Genomic DNA, 20302 nt, shown 5'->3' on the forward strand with positions numbered 1-20302 from the left:
TGGGAGTTGAAGTACGTTAGCTAGCCCATCCAGGTTTTGGAAGGAAGCTTCGAAACTGCCCCCGAAATTGGGAAGGGATCTGAATGGGAAGACTCTATAGCCCAAGATTTTTAGTCACAGATTTACACAGTTAAAGTAAAGGAGAGGGTGAAGATTGAACTTAGCATCATTTTACAATTCTCTTTAAACAGTCAGTAAAGTTATGTTGGAACCTTTTAATGGCTTCCAGTGTGACTTTTGCTAAACTAGCCAGAGTATTTAAAAAGACATCCAGGCCTGGGAATATCATCCCCCCCCCACATGGGAATCCTGGAATGTCTGGAGAAAAATAGATTGCGAAAGAGAAAATGAAAGTTAGCTCAGCTATAACTGTGTGTCCTTGGACCCCTACAGAAGGATCTCAGCCCTAGGGTTACAAATATGCATGAGATATATCAAAAATTCCCTTCTGGGTCAGACTGAGGGTCCATCAAATCCCTGTTGCCAGAAGTAGCCAATCCAGGTCACAAGTACCTGGCAAGATCCCAAACAGTAACATTATATCTGCACATAATGTAGGCAGTACATGCAAATCTATCTCATGCATATACATTGTGGTTATCCTGAAAACCAGGCCTGTTTTTGGCTCTTGAGGACTGGAGTTGACTTCCCCTGAGCTAGAGACTTCTCCCTTCCCCTCCTCCTCAGCAGCTATTCCAAGGGTGGCCAACTCTGGACCTCAAGAGCCACAACAGGCCTGGTTTTCAGGATCTCTGCAATAAGTATGCATGTGATAGATTAGCCAGATAGACTGTAGCTGGCTAAGTTTAAGAGATTTTTCAGTCACAGCCTCACCAGCTAAATGATAGCTGAAAATTCATCTAAAAATTAATCTAGTTGGCTAAAATCTAGCTGGCTAAGTCTGTGACTCAGTGTTTTGTCATTTTTTTCAAAAGTGGGGGCAAAGGATCTACCTGCTTATCTCCTTAGTTAAAGGGTAGATTCTCGGATCATAAACTTCTCCCCCTCTCACCATGTGGCAGACAGCTGATGAGCACCCTTTGGGCTCACTGTAAAGTCTTACAGAAAATAAAGAGGATAGTTATTCCACTTCCTTTGCAAAATATATGTGTGTATAAGAAAGAGGACTATTGTGTGCCATCATATAACTACTGAAGATTTCAAGGATTCTTTTGTAACCTTTGTCAGCAATTTACATATCTATAAATATCTTATATCTATACTATATCTGTATATATAAATAGATCTGTTACTATGGCAATATGGCAATTACCACAGTTTAGACACCCTTCCAGTTGATTCATTACTACATTTTTTTTTTTGAGTTGTTAAAGCCTAAAATGTTGATTGACTCATTAGGCCCTTCAGTTAGTCACACTAAGATAATTCCATGGTTTAAAAAATACTCTGACTCCATTTGTTGCTCTCTCTGCAAAATCAATGACCACGGGCTCCTCTAAGCAGCTGTCTGAGCATTTGAAAATGAAAATAATTCATTCTTGCAAAGCAGAGAAAGGCTATAAAAAGCTCTCTAAACATTTTCAACTAGCAATTTTAACCATCAGAAACATTAGGAAATGAAAGTTACATGGAACTGTTGAAGTCATGGCAAGATCTGGAAGATCAAGAAAAATCTGATAGAACTGTATGGGAGAGCTGCCAGAAGAAGATCCCATCGCAAAGTCTTCATCTAGCGTATAAAAACCAAAACCTTATCTATTTATTTATTTTCCATCTTACGGGCTCTTCAAAGTGGATTACATTCAGGTACTACAGGAATTACTCTGTTCCCAGGGGGCTCACAATCTTAAGTTCGTACCTGAGGCAAAGGTAGGTGAAGTGATTTGCCTGCCCATGGTTACAATCCTGGCTTCCCTGGTTAACAGCCTGCTGCTCTTATCACTAGGCTAATCCTCTCCTCTGCTGTGATAAGCTTGAATCTTTTTAGAAGAAAGTGCTTTGGACGGATGAAACTAAAATTTTACTATCTGACCACAACCACACAAGATATATTTGGAGAAAAATTGCACTTTGCCAACTATTAAGCACAGGTATGGATCTATTATGGTTTGAAGTTGTGTGGCAGCCAGTAGCACAGGACAAATTGTGCAGGTAGAAGCAAATGGATTCAATTAAATATCAGCAAATCCTACAAGCTAATGTTCCAGAGTCAGTAAAGAAATGAAAGCTCAAAACAGGTTGGATATTTCAACAAGACAATGATCCAAAACGCGCCTCAAAACCAACTGTAACACCAACTCAAAGTGTCTGCTGAATTGTGCTGGGGCCACACTCAGTCTTGGAGCAAATTCCCAGTTGTGCTATGACCAAGTCCTTTCACCCTGGAGCTGGGATTTGTTTCGAAAGAGGGAAAGGCTGTCCCCTTAAGGCCCAAGGTGTGTAGGTGGAATTCCTTCCCTGTGTGTTACTAACAGCTCTTCCGTGCAGGTACACTGGAAAGAACAGGCTGGACATGCCAATGGGGTGTTCCAAATTAAAAGTTTATTTTGATTTTTACAAAAAAAAAAAAAAAAAAAATCACATCTGCATCAACAAGTGGTTACCAATTACATCAGCACTTCTGTCTTTCCCTCTGTGTGAGTGTCCCTCTGCACTGGGTCCTGAGCATGGCTTGCCCTCCAGGGAGTGGAAAGATAAGTGTCCCTTTTTAGGTAGGGATGTCCTACGTGTGGAGGGTTCCCTTTCCCAACAGTACCTGAGGTCCACAAAATAATCGAGATCTTCCCAAAACTGTCCCTTGTCCTGTGTCCTGGGGTGAAGACTCCAGTGGGGTCTCCAGATGTCCATCGTTTTCTCTCTCCTGGAGTCCTCTCCAAGCTGTTTAAATAAAATGCTCTTCCTCTATCCTCCAGGTAAGGAAGGGTGGCTTCAAACTTTCTTCCTAACTCAGGAAAAATACCCAGAATCAAAACTCTCCAACTCCACGGAAACTCTCCCTTAGTCTCTCAAGGAGGAGGGGCTCAGTAGATTTTCTCTACTCAGGCCTCCTGAGGCACGGCCGGTCCCTCTTCCAGCCAGGGATTCACAAAAGAGGTAAGTAAACTTCCAAAAGTAATTTCAAAACTGTTCTCTGGGTCCAACAACTCAAGGAACACCCTTCCATCAGGGAGTGCACCGACAGAGAGGACTTTGCTCCTTTTCCAGAAGTCTCAGGCTGTGAAGCCCAAAGCAAAAAGGCTGTAACAAAAAACAATTCCTTCCATCTCAAACTCCAACTCAAAATGTCACGCTATACACTCTTCTCCTCCTCCCTTATTCACAGAGGAGCTCACCATTCCAGCAAGCCTCAGAATGGTACGCCCTTCTCCTACCTATCAAACCCCAGGGCCATCTATTGGAGAACTGATGGGTCTCTACACAAACATTAAATACTAACAGGAAAGAAAGATGACTGTTTTGGAATGGCCTTCACAGTCCTCAGACTTGATTATTATTGAAAATATATGTGGGAAGATGTCAAATGTTCAGTGCTTGCAACAAAACTTAAGAATATTTCTGAGCTAGAATTGTTCTGTAAGAAAGAGTGGGAAAAAAATAAAAAAGTATGAATAGAGACTCTTACAGGAAATGTATAGACTCTTATTATTTCTGCCAAGGGAGGAGATACAAAAGTACTGACTGAAAGAGTGCACAAACCTTTGCACATGCCATAGTCACTGTGTAGGGATCCTGGATAAGGAATGTACCATGTGGTATAGGGAGAGACAGGCTGGTAGGTTTTGGGTTTGCAGCTCCCCTAATTGGCAGCTAGCAATGGTAGCATCCCCAGTGGAATTTTTTTTTTATTTTTTATTTTTTTAAGGGAGATCACTATTTTGCTCCCATGGATCCTTTTTGCTATCAAGGAGACAATATGTCCTAAACTGTGCTCTTATTTATCTAATTCTTAACTTTAAGCTCCATGGAGACTTATTTTGGATGAGAATTTCTTTCTACCTTCTCATGATACTTTTAACTTAAGTAAGTTTGGAGTGCCAAATCCTTTTAGACTCAAGCTGTTTTGAGTTTTCTGTTTTAATCAATGGAAGAGGTTCCCTTCCTACAAATGGAACCTGAGATCAACCAAGATCCAAGGAGAGGATGACTTAAACACTTCTGGGCATCCTGAGAGAAGGCCCATGAAGATGAGAAAGAGGCCCATGAAGATGAGAAGGCCATGAAGATGAGAAAGAGGCCCATGAAGATGAGAAAGAGGAGTATAAGGTATCACCCTCAATACTACAAGAGGAGGGTAGGAAATAAGAGACTTCATTACATTGGGAGGGAAGTACCCAACTTGCCTTGCATTCCAATGGGTAGGAAGAGATCAAGTAACTAAAAGAACCAATTAATTGGAGAACCTTCTAAACTTAGAGACGGCAAGAAGTCACAAACTTACTAAAAGCACTTGTATCAACTTGAAAGTAAAGTACATAGCTGTAAAGACTTTGAACTCTTCCTTGCACCTTCAGTAAAGAGAAATATTGAAAACCAAACAATACTCATGTCTTATTGAGTATGGACTTTAATATTCTCTAATGTTGAAATTATCAGTGCTGTGTGCAAAAAGACTTAACTATGGGAAAAGTAAAGAGCAATGTGAGGGCCTTGAAAGGAAACTGTCCCCCCTCCCATATAGGAAATCCTGGAAAAGTAATTTTAATGAAATAAGAACAGTGTCCGTCTAAATAGAACTGTGAGATATAGCCTCTGGAACTGTTATCTGCATTCTACCATCACAGGGATTACAACTGTATTCAATTTTTTTTCTGCCCTATTGCATGGGCTTTATTCGTATTTAGCTTCATACCTTGTGTCCATTTCTGTTCACTTACATATTCATTGACACACATAATTTGCCCAAACTTTTGCACACAACTGTGTTTTGTCCCTTTTGCTTGAAATCTTATTCCTAGGTTTCCCTTATTTTTTGGCCCAATATATTTTGTTTCTTATATTTTCACATCTTTCATATTCATTATTATGACCATATTCCCTTGTTTTTAAACATCATCAACAACATTCATGTTCAATTCAATTTCCCACTTGCTGTTTCCCTTCAGTTCCAGCCGCACCACTACCAAAAAGAACCCAATACTTAGGTACTCAAATTTTGAATTTTTTTTTTTTTTTTAAAGTTATCAAAAGTTTCATTGTTACTTATGTAGCCAGCTACATGATGGATGAGAGGGTGTTCTGAATATTTCTTGGGTTCTTAATTACACGGTCTACCAGAAGGCAGAATGGACTCTGGGAAAAATGAACTCACTATAAAGGCGGTAATCCCACTTGCTGTTTCCCTATATATATATATATATATATATATATAAATATAAAGTTTGTGCACTCCCATTCATCCATAACAATTTCAGGGTGATTGGAAATGAAAAGTTTCCATGTATGGCAAGGGGGAGATTTTTAAAATCTTTATTAGTTTTAATTGTGTGGTGTTTGATATGTCTGATATTTTGAAATATTTTATTGGTGTTTGGGAAATTTTAAAAGAATTGAAAGTTCTAGTCATCAATGGTTTTGAAATACGTATTCTTTTTATTAGTATTGTTATACTATTTTGATGTTTTACCTTTCTCGATTTTATTGTTTGTTTTATGAGGAATGTAATGTTTGTTTTTCCATTTTTCCACTGCATATGGTCTCTGGCTTCTTGCAGTTTCCAGTTCAGTTTGTGTTTGTACATTTCTATTTATACTTTATGGTTTCTTTTTATTCTGTATTTGGTGAGGGTCTGACTGTGTTCTGCATGTGTGATTGAGGTGAGGTATTCTGCTAGCCTGTAGTTTCTGTGTAGAGATCTATAGCAGACTGGCTTATTCTGTTTCCTAATAGGTGTATTGGTATTTTAGGGACTGGAGTGTTGTCTTTTCATAGGTAGGGTTGTTACTGTTTGAGTTCTGCTTTGTCATGGAGGTTTACTATATTGTAATTGTAATTCATTTTCACTCATGTCTTATTGAGGACCAAGCTCACATTCAAAATACATTCCAATAGGCCTAATATCATCTGGCTCCAAATGTCTTTTTTTTTTTTTATTCGGGGCTGTCTGGTTAGCACCATAGCAGTGCTTATATAAATTTAATACCCATGTTGTGATATTTTTTTTATCTCAAAATGTTGTACTTTGTATGTAATCTTTCATGTAAAATCAATATTATAAATGCAGAATTTTTAATTGTGTGTAGAGAGGGCCAACTCGCAAGGCTGTAAGGTTTACCTAGAGCACCTAATACCCTTCTGCTGGCCATGGTGCAGTATCCTGGGACCCAGCTCAAAGTCTTTGACTGAGATGTGATTCTCACACAGAATTTATCTCGTTTGGGGGTTTGTGTCTCCTGTTCTTTATTGACTTGTTTTAGAATTTACATGTTGATAGCTGGATTTTGTTGGCTGATTTGAATTTTTGGTGCAATAATTAACTCCCTTGTAAAGGCCATATACTTCAGCCCTGAAGCTTTGAATGGGGGTTGAAATATTTAGTGGTTTCAAAATTCAACGCATGTGCTTTTAGTAGGTTGGGACAGTCCACTAGATTAGCAATCTTCCATGCAAATGAACTACTTGACCACTATTGGCACTACAGGGAAGAAGTGAGCCAGTCTGCCCCCCCTAAAATCTGGTCGCCTTACACTGACTGTACCGCACGTGTAAACAATGATCAGACACACAGTTATTATTAGGGGAAAAAAAAGCGAAGTTCATGAATGACTCCATTAGAATCCACGGGATTTAGGGGGGGGGGGGGGGAGTGGCGGGGGCAGCCCCGTCGTCATTTTTACAGGACAGCAATCAGCCCTGCTGGAAGTCCAGCTTGTTTGAAACCAGGGCTGGAATCTGGTGCCATGCGCCTGCATTATCAGCTACCAGGGCATTTTCCCATGCTTTATACCACCCGCCTCCCAGTCCTGGCAGGGACAGTCCTCAGCTGGGAACTCCTAGAAAACTGAAACCTTACACTAGGTGTAACTACTTCCCGCACTTCTAGGAGCTGTGAGCACCACCTTCCCAGTATCCTTAGCCCCGGCCAGCCCGGGGAGTGGCAGATCTGAACTGGGAATTGAACCCAGGGTGATGGAAATAAGCAGCTGTAAAGCCAGTGGGGAATAACATTCAGAGACACTGTTCTTGCTCTATATTTTTCTTTTAACTGCTAGTTGAATGACATAAAAATTGTTTTTGCTAATACTTCTGTTTGAGAAAGTTTAATCCTGAGATTTAATATCTCACCAAGGTTAAGTCCTATCCCCAAACTTAATATCACACTGACCAGTTCCAGGATTTAATATTTACACCGAGATAAAGTCCTAGCCTGAGACTGATGAAATAAAATAAAGGGTCTTTTACATTTTATATCCATTGAAAACAAAATTAGTGCATCTGACTGACAGTGAGGTAAAGTTTGGCCCTGTGATTTAATTACAGAGGCAAAACCATGGATAACCCCTGAGCAAGAAAAACCCTGATCATGGATTCAGTTTTAGGCCCTAATTGCCACAGTTCTAATCATGTTATCCTTCGATCTGAAGTCCAGAATCCCCCATGGGGGGAACTCAAGGCCCTTTTATGTTGCTCGCTCCACCACCACTCTTTTAGTCCATTGTAAACAGCACTGATGATCTCTTAACCAGAGAAGCAGAAATCATCATACTGGAAACTATATGGGTTCTAACTCAATTTTACTGATGACTTGTAAAAGTGAACAGATGGTTCTTTACAGCTTAAACTGAAAAAAAAAAGGCTAATTGGTGGTTAGATTTGATAAATTTGTGACTGCGTCTTCCTTTTCCAGCAATAGTCTTCCAATTGCTCCAGCCAATACCTTGAGAAATGTGGCCACTCACTTCTCCTCACTCTAAAATGTAACCTCCCAATCCTGCCCATAGGACTGGGAAGAAAATGTATCCCAGTTTTTACTTCCAGCATGAAAGAAAGTCCCAGATCTCATACCTTTCCTGTTATCTCCTCTAGTCCTCACTTCTCACTCTTCCCAGGTGACTCTCACCTGCATCCATGGCACAAGATCTCACACCATACTCCTGAAAATGCTCCTCTGAGACTGGATGAGAGGCGCCTCTGCCCCTCATGTCATTTCTAGGCAAACAGGCACAGGAGGAAAAGCCTGGTGGTGGTTGGAGCTGTTGGTTACAAACAAAGGAAGGCAGAGTTCAAATCCCACTGCCACTCTTTTGACCTTGGGCAAGACACTTTACCCTTCATTGTCTCAGGTACAGACAGACAGTGAGCCCTCTGGGGATAAAGAAATACCTACAGTACCAGAATGGGATCCACTTCAAAGTGACTGAAAAAGCCAACTATAAATCATTACTCCAGATATCCCAAACCTGAATCTGTTTTATTTTTATTCAAAATGTATAAATTGCTTGGTGCACGAGGCTCTGAACCATTTACAAAGATACACACATAATCACAAAACCCCCCCACATACCGCAAACAGAGACAAAGATAACCGAACAAATAACACAGGCTTAAATACATGCACACAGATTTTTAAATGCGCGCACACAGGTTTAAATGAGTGTGCACGGATTTTATGGCAACAGGCAGATGTTGAATTGTTTAATGTTTAGTAATGTCTAATACCTTTGTTTTTTTTTTTTTTTACTGTTTATTAGCTTGTTTGATTTTTAGTTATTTTAATAATACTTTGAGGATTGGTTTTATTTTATTTTTAATTTTTAATTCTTATCTTTTAACAGCTAAACTTTATTATTGTGCTTTTAAACTTTTAGCTGTTATCTCTTATTATTGAATGTATTTATTGTATCTCATTATTTGTTTTTAAATTGTAAACCGCTGTGAAGGCTATGGCCAATGCGGCAGTATATAAAAAACAAACTATAAACCTGCCCGATTAAGAGACCTTCTATAAAGAAAAAAAAAAAAGCCTAATTACAAAAATGAAAATCTGTACAAGGAAGTTTTTAGCTCAGCCTTGAATTTCTTCGTGTTAGTCTCTGACTTCAGAAACACAAAATACATAAGGGTGAAAAGAAAAACGTTCTCCTCACTTTAACCAAAAGCTTTCCAATAGACCATGGATAAAATACCGGGATAAGGCGCTCTGTCTCCTTACTTGTCTCTATTCTGAGCCCGCCACCCCCCCAAAGTCCTAACCCAGGAAAAACATAAACCTGGAACAGCCTAGGATACGCTGCTCTTCAGAAGGTTAACTTAGGAAATCCAACTAAAAAACCTATGCCCTGGGATGGTGGCAGGGGACACACCATCTCCTTCTGCCACACGGGGGAGCCCATAACCCAGCCTCTAATCTCTAACCTCTGCACCTGCCCAGAATTTTGGATCAAACCTCTTGCTGAGGAATCCTATGGTTTCTTACACTTAAAGGAGCCACTCTGGATTTATCAAAACATAATTTTACCTGCTTCTCGGCTCTTTTCCTTCCTCTTTTGGTCTTATCCTAGATCTCCTAATTTCTCTTACTATATTTTATTTAGTCGTAGTTTTAGAATATTTTGGACTGCGCTGGGTAACTTCTTATGGACAAATCCATTTTTTAAAAAAACATATTCCCCAGGTCCCCTCTGTTCAGCTGTCTGTGCTTGTTTATATATTATGGAGGTCCATATTCAGCTGCTGTGTGACTTGGCAAGTTAGCCAGATAAACGTATATTCAGTGGTTAGGCTAAGTCAGCTGGATATCAGACTATCCTAAAGTCAGCCAGAAAAGTTTATCTGGCTAACTTTAGGACAGGTCTACGGGATGACCAGACTCAGCCGGCTAACTCATCACCTCCTAGTTAAGCTCCAGAACGCCCCTGACTTATGCCGCCAAATTTTAGCCGGATAATAAGTAATCTGGCTAGCATTTAAGCGGATAAGTGCTCAGTCATTTAGACAGATAACTTCTGAGTTATCTGGATGAAAGCTTCTGGATACGTGTACCAGTGTCAACCATGCATTGAGCTGTGATGAGGAACAGCACAACAGTGCTCCCAGTTTGCTCACTTTATACCGGGTGGGTAGGTGTGGCTACAGAACAGGAGCTTTCAGAAATTTCAAGGACTATTATCACCTCTAGAATGAACTAAAAAGAATGGGAAAAAAAAGGGCATCTTAACCCACTTAACTTTCATTTTTTTTTTTCGGTTAGCATCGCTGCTTTTATTTGCTGGGGAGGGATGAAGATCTGTGGCCCGCAAGACGTGCTGACAGGCCCTCGTCACTGCTTGAGCTGGGTCCTCGCTCCCAAATCGGTGTTAGTGCTTTGGGATAAAGCAAGAGGCTGGCAGAGCTCAGGGGCCGGCAGTGGGCAGCCTGGCCTCAGATAGCCACAGTGGGCCTGCGGCCAGTGGCAGGATGAAAGCACGCCTGTTCCCCTGCCACAAAGGGCAGCTTGTCCTGCCCAGAGGCCTGCAGGCAACGAGGAGCCCTGTGGTCACGCTAAAATGTTAAATCAACATGTTTACAGAAAGGCCAGGGCTGTGTGTGTACACCTGGGCTGTAAGATCTAGAGCACAGGCTGCAGGCCCCTCCCTCCACCTCCCAGTCTGGAGGATCAGAGTAATGCCCCCAGTGTCTCTGCTCACAGCAGGGCCAAGGCTTCTTATCCCAGATGGAAAAAAAAAAAAAAAGTACTTAGGGAATTGGAAGTTGGTCCCTCTGGATTTGTCAGCCGGTCAGATCTCAATAGGACCTTCTGCCCCTTACCCCTGCCTGCCTGTCTGCTTTCAGCTCAATTCTTGCTGAGGTGTTAATCTGGAAAACTGACAGAGCGCCGGGAGTACAGCTTTGTAACTACTTGTCAGTTACGGTATTTCTGTAAAATGTATGTTTTCTAGTTTCCAGTTTGATACAAGTCAATTTTTAATGTCTCAGTTTCACTCAGAGAAAGTTGTTTTTGAGCTTCATCCACTCTACTGGTGCTTTCTGTTATTTGTGATTGCTGAAGGAGCGAGTGTCTGACACTGAACTAGCTCTCAGTAATGATAGGAAAGAAAACGTTTTTAAACCTTGCCTTTTTTTATTTTTTGCTTCCCCCTCCCCCTGAATGGCCTGAGCATCCCCTGATGGGGAAGGACTGGAAAGGACACCGCAAGGTTCAGGCTTAGAGCACCTGCCCTTCCAGTCCTTCGCCATCAGGGGATGCTCAGACACTGGAGTTTGATTTTTGCCCTGTGACTCTTTGGAGACATTAGATAAATAAAGACAGAGGGGTTCAGAGCAGGGAGCGTCACTATTTTTCAACCAGGGGCCACTTTAACAAAAACTTTCAACGTGATAGCCAGGATCATTTGTTGGACAAAGTGGCTGGCATCCGGGAGGGCAAGAGGAGGATCCACCTCCAATGCCGTTTGGTGTCGGGGAGGCAGCGGCAGAATCCCCTTCCAGAAATGCAGCCTGTGTGTGCCTGTTTAGGTGCTTTTAGAGCAACGGGTGTAACTCAAAAGACTGGGCTGCCATAACTCTCTCCCTCAGCCCATCTGCCCCGACACACTGCTTCCACCACCCCTATCTCCTCCAACTTGACCCTTCCCTCCAGTTTGTTTAACCCAGGCCCCACCTTCTCTAGAAGTTTGCTCCCCTCACAGTTTTCTTCTGGCACCACACAGCTCTCAGTGAGTTTGAGATACCTGGTGTACAAACTCCGCTGCTCACCTGGAGGCAACATGGGCAAGAAGCTTCCAGAGGTGTGGCGGGGGCGGGGGAGGGGTGTATTGGAGGAAGGGAGTCAGGGAGCTCCACTTAGGATCAACGGGAGCTGCCCTTGGCTCATGGGCCTTCCATTGAAGAACAGTGATCTAGAGCAGGGGGGTTCTTGATCAGTCCTCGGGTCACACCTAGCCAGTCGGGTTTTCAGGATATCCGCAATGAATATGCATGCAAACCTCTCTCATGCAAGTGGCAGGGCCTGCAAACCTCTCATATGCATTTTCATTGTGGAAATTCTGAAAACCTGACTGGCTAGGTGTGGCCTGAGGACTGCGTTGAGAACCACTGGTTTGGAGCATGGGCTAGGGTCATCAACTGACCCCCCCTCCCCCCAGCTCAATTTGTACTATATACACTCAGGTTACCCCTCCCGTCCCCCCAGAGCCGAGGCTAGTCAATGGATGATATGGCCCCAGCCATAGGCGCCATTCTCGAGGGGCACCATCACGTTCAAAATTTGATAGGCAATCCTCTGGCCTCCCCTCTACTGATAGAGTTTTGGCGCCTCAAAAGCTCAACTGCCAGGGTCAAAAAAAAAATCATCAATACTACCCCCCTTGCCCGTGCGCAGTCAGGAGCAGAGGGACCTGTGGAGCTACAAGAAGCAGTTGGGCCTCCCACCCCTGGAAGTCAGAAGCATACTTTGCCAAGCAGCGTCAGCCTCCTCCACTGCATTTAGGGAGAGTGTGAACTGTGAAAACAAAACATCGACCTCTCATCCCGCCCCTGCAGCCTGAAGCAGTACTGCCCTTGGAGCTGCATTGGCTTCCCACTCTGCCTCAGCAGTCAGAATGAGAGCGGCCCATGGAGCAGCAAAAGCAGCATCCACTTCCCACCCCTGGAAATCGGGAGGAGACAGCCCATGAAGGAACATGAGCCTCCTTAACCTTCCCCGCATTTAAGAACAGCAGGGCCCGCGCATACTGGAGAAAAAAAAAAAAAAAAAAAGGTCTCCCATTCTGCCCCTGCAGTCAGAAGAAAAAGAGAAAGAGAGCGAAAGAAGGAGCATGTGTGTGTGTGTGTGTGTGTGTGTGTGTGTGTGTGTGTGTGTGTGTGTGTGTGAGAGAGAGAGAGAGAGAGACAGAGAGAGCGCAAAGGACCATGTATGTGCACGTATATTTGTGACTGAGCATATGTGAGAATGAATGAGCATCTGTAAATGTAGAGTGGATCATGTGTGTATGAGAGAGAGAAACAGCACAGGAGCATGTGAGAGCAAGAGAATGAGTGTGTGTGCGTGCATGACTGAGCATGTGAGAGTGAATGGGCATGTGTGTATGAGCATGAATGAGAGAGCAGATCATGTGTATGATTGAACATATGAAAAAGCAAACAAACATTTGTGTGTATGATTGAGCATGTGAGAGCTAACAAGCATTTATGTGTATAATTGTATATGTAAAACAGAAAACAAGTGTGTGCGTGATTGTTCATGTGAGAGAGTGAGTGAATGTGTGTGTATATTATGCAATGAGCGTGAGCGAGAGTGTGTGCGTGATTGTGCATGTGAGAGCAAATGAGCGTGTGTGTATGTGTAACTGAGCATATGAGAGACAGAGCAGAGTCTGTGTGTGTATGAGCATGTGAGGGAGCACAAGCGAGTGTGTATATGTGTACGATTGAGCATGAGAGAGAGAGAATGAGCACGTGTGGTGCATTTTTTAGCATATGAGAGAAAATGAGCACGTGTGTGTTAGACAGAGGGGAGAACGTTTGTGTGCAACAAACAGCTCCCCCCATCACTCCGCTAATCCATGACAATCTTAGAGCATCTGGAAATCAAACGTTCCCAGGTATGGAAAGCGGGGGATTTATTAATCCCTGTTAGTTATAATTATTGGGTATTATTTTATGTATCGGCTGTTTTGAAATATTTTATTGCCATATGGAAAAGTTTTATATGAGTTTCTAGTAATTGGAAGCCATTCTATTTGTCAACTGTTTTGAAATATTTCTTTTTATTGGTATGGTTTTACTATTGTAATTGATCTTTTATATTTCTTTATTTTATTGTTTGATATTTTATGAAGAATGGCAATTGTTTCTGTTTTCCCCTTGCTGCAGTTTTCTGGCTTTTTGCAGTTTCCAATTCAGTATTTGTCTGAACATTTCTATCTATACTTTATGGTCTCTTAATTTTGTATTTAGTGAGGGTCTGTCTACGCTCTATACACGTGACAGAAGTGAGGTATTCTGCTAGCGTGTATTTTCTGTGAAGGGATCTATAGCAGTCGGGATGGTTTTGTTTTTCTAGTAGGAGATATATTGGTGTTTTAGGACCTGGTGTAATATTTACAGTGTTGCCTTTTCATAAGTAGGCCATTTACTGTTTAAGTGCTGGCAGTTAGGGCTGTTTTGATAAGGGAGATTTACAATATTGTAATTGCAATTCAATATATGGCTTTTCCAGGGCCAAACCCACACCCAACATGCATTACCATAGGCCTAATATCATATGGGTTCCAAGGTCTTTTTTTTTTTTATTTTTTGCAGTTTCTGGTTGGCACCACAGCAGTACATGTACATATAATATACACACACTATGTGATTTTTTTTTTTTTACCTCAGAAAGTCCTCTCTCATGTAAAATCTGTTATTAGAAATGCATAGTTTGAATTGTGTATGGGGAGGGTACAACTGGGCTCAAGGTGGGTGCAAGGCTATAAGCTTACTTAATACCTGTACACCAGCCCTAGGGAAGAGTGGAAGGTATGACTGGTTGGAAGATGACTGTGGAAGATGGGGGAGGGGAAGAAGAAGAGGATTTGGGGGGGAGGGGGAGGGGAAGAAGAGGATTTGGGGGTGAGGGGGTTTCAAGAGCAGAAGAAAGGATGCAGCTTTTAAGGGGAAGGACAAGGGAAGATTTGGGGAGGTGTAGGATTGGCACAGAGAACTGGAGGGAGAGAAGGGGGGATGAAATCTAGATGAGTGAATAGAAAGGCAGAGATAAAGAGAAGGAAGAAAAAGGAGAAGAAAAGAGAAAGATTGATATTAGACGGAGGCATAGGGGAGGTGCTGAAGAGACAGGAGAGAGATGAAACAGAACATGAACAGGAGACCCTGTAAAGGAGTTAGGAGACCAAGAGGAGGAAAGCAGTATAAAGAGATGAGGACCAAAGCAAGAGTAGAAAAAAGCATTTTATATTCAGTTTAGATGGACTCTGTCGACTTTGGGAATGTGCAGCTCATGATACCTTATTTTGCACAATACAGGAGGAAATATATTTCTGTTTCTCTTTCTCTCATGTTGCTTGGCATGCAGAATCTGGTTTCTTGGGGTTTCCAGTTCAGTTTTTGAATGTAGTCTTATGGCGCCAGGATTCCTGTTTTGGGTCCGACTGAGTTGGAAGCCCATAGGGGCAGGAGAAAACTGCTGGATAAAACTATAAATGAAAGCCCTGTTTAACAGAGTGACAGAGTGCCTGGCTCCTGGGGACGTGTGTTATGTTTAGGTTGTGGGCACTTTTTTTTTTTACTTGGCCATGGGTGCCAAATAGCCTGGCTAAGGCTCTGCCTCCCCCTATCAGACCTCTTATATGATCCAGTTTGTGGAGGAAGACTCTCAACCCTCTACCCTCCCTGGGTCCCACTGTATTGTGCTATATGGTGCTCTGCTTCTTACAGTACTACAAGTACCATGATTCACTGGGGTGGGGTTTTGGTTTGTTTCAAGAATGGCTTCAAGTCTCTCAGACTCTGAGTTGTTAGGCACCTGTACCTTCCTCTCCTGTCTCCTTCCCCTAGCAAAACAGGTATACCCATACGAATAAAAATAAGAGCAGGGCAAAAGAAAAAATAAAAAGCAAGAACAAACCACAGAGAAATTTGTGAGAGCATTTTTTCCCTTAAAAAGAAAAAAACCCCCAAAATAAAAACACAAATTTGTTTAATTCTGGTCCCACCACTACATCTGGGCAGGGCCATCCTTAGAATGGGCCTCACGTTGCCGTGGAAGCCCTGCTCCCTCCCACTTTGAAATATCTAACATCACTTCCCTTTTCTCAGGAATGTTAGTAGGGTAGGTGCTGGATCCCTGGCTCTTCAATTTCAGGGTTTCCCCTCTGCCTTCTTTTCTTTAATATCTTGGGGGGCAGGAACCTGCTGGAGCTGAATAACCTCGGACGGACGCTGCCCAGTCTGGAACCAAGGTGACGGATTGTAAATATGAGTTTTGGTGAAATCAGCCCTTGACCTCAATATACAGAAATCCCAGTTCTATGAGCTAAGTGAAGGGAAGGCCCATTGCTATTGGTGAGCTGAAAAACTTGGGTGGATGCAAAAGTTTCCAATTCTTTTTTTCATTTTTGTTGCAATTTTGGGCTAGATCCACAAGTTTTATGGGAAAACTTTAGTTTCTAGCTTTTATATAGCAAGGAAACATGGAATTAAGGGTCAAACAAGTTGTAGGTGATACCTTTTTATTGGACTAACTTAATATAGCTGTGACAGCTTTTGAGAGTGTCCTCTCTTCATCGGGTCAGTCGTACAGCACAGAAATAAAGGTTGACAAATAAATAAGTTTGTTCCATGAAAAGGTATGGCCTTATATTAACAGATTTCTTCACTTAATATCTATTTTCTGGCCATGGCATTTTTTGCTTGTTCTGTTTAGACCTGAAGAAGGGAGTATCATCTCCTACAAGCAAGTCAAGAAATTTATTTAGTCAAATAATTAGCTATCACCCTGTATTATTTCTTTGTTTGTTAACCTTTATCTCTGTGCATTCAAGCATACTAACATGGCCATCACTCTAACTTTTATATAGGTATACCTGTCTTGAAAATTTGGTTGTTGTGTGTGTATATATATATATATATAAAATCACAAAACATAGTTTTTATCTTTAGCTTAGTACTGTATAACTCTGCGGTGATTATGGGTTTCTCCCTGTTGTTCAGGAAGGATATTTACACCATGGAGTGGATGACAAGCTTCTCTCTGACTGTATAGTGGATGACAAGCTTCTCGGACTGTATATGGCCCTCTGAGGATGATGCACACCTTTCTGTCTGCACACGTCAATGAACATTTTCTGAGGCAGGACGGTGCTTTGCACACAGAAAATGTGTGTGTTCTTAAATGGGAGTACTGCTTGGCGCCCTCGCATGGAAATACCATGCAAATGAGGTTATTAAGTATTACTTCCTGACGCAGAGAGCTGCGCTGGCCCAGCCGGGATTTTTTTTTTAGCACTTCAAACTTAACACCAGGTCAGAGATGGATTTAATTTTCCAGTGCTTCTGTGCTGGAACTTCAAACACTCCCCATCCAAAAAAAAGTAAAAACAAAAAACAAAAATAAGAGACAAAAATCAGGAACACTTCAGACAGATAAGTAACCACCACTTAGCCGGCTAAGCAGAAGACCACGGCTAGATAAGTTCTCTCCTCCATATCAGGTGCTTTCCTGAGTTAAACTGTGCGTTCGGCCAGTGCCAAACGCACATTTTAAGGTCAATATGCTTTTTTTTTAAAGCTCCTGATGCATTAGCATATCATTAGCTTGCTTGCTGTATTCTGTGCGTTAAAATTGTGTGCTGAAATGCAGCACACCATGTTTTAACACCCAGGCTGCTGCATCGGCCTGTCTGTGCTTCAGTGTCCCTCCTCCTCTCCATTTGCTTCTGTCTCTGCCTGACTTCTCTCACACTGCTTCTGACTACCGCCCTGCAGGGTCTCTCCCCATGCCCGTCTCCCTCCGCTCGTCTCCGTGAATGCTGTTCCATTCCTTCAGTTTAGCCATCACCTGATCCCCTGCTAGTCTAGAAGTGCAACGATATGGCCTGAGAACTGTGCAGCCAGTATTGAGGGACTTCTCCGGGTAATGCTCAGTGAGCAAACATTGCCCGAGTTTATAGTCTGACTCATTAAAATATTTCCTGCTCAGCAGCTTCCAACTGTGGGAGATTATTCCTTCTAAACTGTCTCCTTTTGCTGCAAGAGAGAAGGACGAAGGGGGGCAGCAGAAAAACATAATGGCCATTGCATGCAACGTCATTCATGGAACTGGAGCAGGGGGGGGGGGGGCGCATCGCAGTGGTAGGCCCCACCCTTAGCAGCGGAGTTTCATGGCCGGACGGCAGCCCGTTCCCCAGGCACAGAAGTGCTGCTATAACTGTACTGTGGCCTGTTGTACAATGCGGGAAACCCGTGCAGTCATGCATGAGTCGAGCCACCAGCACTGAAGGAGGGAGGAGCTCTTTGCCAGAAGCCCGAGGATCCTGGTGCCAGGAACTTTCATTTGAAACTACCAGAGGATTCTCTCCCCCAACCCCCTGACGGTGGAAGGGAGACTTTGGGTAGATCTGTAACCAAACTTTGGGTGGGGGGGATGCTGCTGGGTGGGGGGAGGAGGGATAGAAAGGGAAGCTGCTGGGTACAGGTTGGAGGGGAATGGATGCTGTTAAACAGGATGGTAGAGGAGCAGGAGGAGATGGATATAACTGGGGAGGGGAGAGAGGAGAACTGCTGGAGTAAGGCCAGAGTGTCACATATACAATTATTAAGGAGTCTCACCCCAGCATCAGCTCTGAGTGTGTGACACAGATGTGCTCTCTCTGGGACCTTCACTTTTCGTCCCCTTTGCAGTAGTTTATATTTTATAATCTAAAGGGTTGCTCCTTGGGGGAATGGTGTCTGAAAGAGAAATGACAGCCTGGTTTTCCTCTGCTTGACTGACTTTACTTTTATCAGAGGCAAATCTGAGGGCCAGCCCGGTGACTCTGTGGCAGTGCTGTGTACTGCCATGGGGAAGAGCCCTGCTTCAATCCCCAAGTTGGGTCTTTTGGTTTTGGGGTCATCTGGGGATGCAGGGTTTACAGCCCCGAGGGGGAGGGAATCATGCTCATTGGTCACAGGTGACACCTAGTGGGCAGATTGAGAGCCCATGTGTATGACATTCAGCCAAGGATTGCGTCAGGGGGTTGGGGAGAGAATATAAAATTGGGGGAAATACCTTAATAGCTTCTAATGCAGGCTCATGGCAGCAGGATCCCCAGCCTGGGGCTGACTGAATTGGAGACTCAAAAGGAGCAAGAGAAACTGGCAGGCCAAAAATAAAGGAAATCTTAAGAGATCTAGGTGGGAACTTGGATTGTCTACCAGGGCTCCATTTTAGGAGTGTCTTAAAATTCAATGGACAGATGATTAACAAAAATAACCCCCCCTTCCCAAAGTAAAACAATCATTAAAGCTTGTATTGTTCCCCAGAAGTGTCTTTTTCTAACCTTTAACCCTTCGGTCTCCATCCTATCAGATGCGGTCCAATACCTTCCCTCTCTCACAAGTAATATTCTCACTAATCGAAACCCCCACAACACAAACGAGCATCTGCCTTACAGGGACTCCCACTGTAGCAGATTCCCTCGGAGAAGAAAGCAGAGTCTTTGTTTATTCCATTCCCCTTCCCCAGGGTTATCCTAACGAGAAAAATAAAAGTAGCACTGAGGATGTATAAACACCTTTCATCCTAGCAAGACAACCGTGCACGGTGTAACCACAGAAGTTCAGCAAGGCAAGGCTTCCCTCAGCATTCACTGCCTGGGCTCTTCTGACTATCAGGGCTTTTTATCAGGGGGGGGGGGGTTCTTGCTGGTATTCAGTACTGGCAACTTTTCCCCCCAGTGCTTGATTTGCCCTGTGATCTCTCAAAAAACAAAACAAAAAACCCCCCACCATGCATCCTGAATGTGAGTGCCAGCACTTTCTTTTCCCAGAAAGACAGCCCTGATTATTATTAAACGAATACGAGAGTACGAGACAGAGGCAAGCATGAAATCTTATGAAGGGGCACATGGAAAGAGAGAGACGGAGGGGTAAGAAAGCTGAGACACATTAACTTAATGCTCTCCTGTCCTGGGGATCTAATCGCTCTTCTGATGAATGAGGTGGGGGTTGTGGTATCTCCCTCACCCTACTCTATCTGTTGCAGATTGTATTACAGGCAGAAAAGACAGGAAGATAGGAATGGCTCCTCTTCCAGGGTCTAACCTGGATACTAAGCAAGGCGGAAAAGTTACTGGTTACCTGTCAGCACCGCAGGGACTAGTGCTCCTAAGAGTGGCGGCAGCAGCAGCAGGCGAACAATCCTGAAGTGGGACATGCTTCCTTAGGACAGGGCGCAAGTGTGCAAAGAGCCGAGGAACGGTGGAGAAGGGAAGAGGGAAAGTGAGAGATGAGCGGGCTCCAGGAGCTTCCAACGTACAAAGGATGCGTTGTCCAGTCTCTTGCAAATCTCTACAGACCAAGCAGCCAGAACACACACTGAACAAACACTCCTGGCTCCCTCCAAAACAACCCTCCTCTCCTGCAGGCAGGGAGCTGCACCTCCTACCAAAATTACTTCTCCATCCTCACCCCCCCCCCCCAAAAAAAAATACATCCTCCGACATTTTGGGCTATTAAGATCACACGATGCAAATTCAGTCGCTACACGGTGAAAGGGAAAATGGGTGATCTGCACACCCCTCACAGAAGAGCCCTGTGCCCTCTCTAAGCTGTGCAGGAGCCCACAGGTTGTGAACCCTGCGCACATGGCCAAACATACCGCGTACAAGAAAACCCAATATTATTTGCCTTATACTGGCTTGTACCGCAC

General features: G+C 43.2%; 1 protein-coding gene across 1 annotated transcript in view; it reads right to left on the reverse strand.

Moving 5' to 3' along the window:
• The window catches only part of SNORC (secondary ossification center associated regulator of chondrocyte maturation), a 32826-nt gene extending 12830 nt beyond the window's left edge, over nucleotides 1-19996 (reverse strand). The window contains exon 1 of the mRNA XM_029616916.1: nucleotides 19732-19996. Within this exon, the coding sequence (XP_029472776.1) occupies nucleotides 19732-19807 (76 nt within the window). The 5' untranslated portion in view covers nucleotides 19808-19996. The remainder of the gene's footprint in view (nucleotides 1-19731) is intronic.
• Between the last annotated feature and the right edge of the window lie 306 nt (nucleotides 19997-20302).

The sequence above is a fragment of the Rhinatrema bivittatum genome, chromosome 9 (genome assembly GCF_901001135.1).
Source record: "Rhinatrema bivittatum chromosome 9, aRhiBiv1.1, whole genome shotgun sequence".
Lineage (NCBI taxonomy): Eukaryota > Metazoa > Chordata > Amphibia > Gymnophiona > Rhinatrematidae > Rhinatrema > Rhinatrema bivittatum.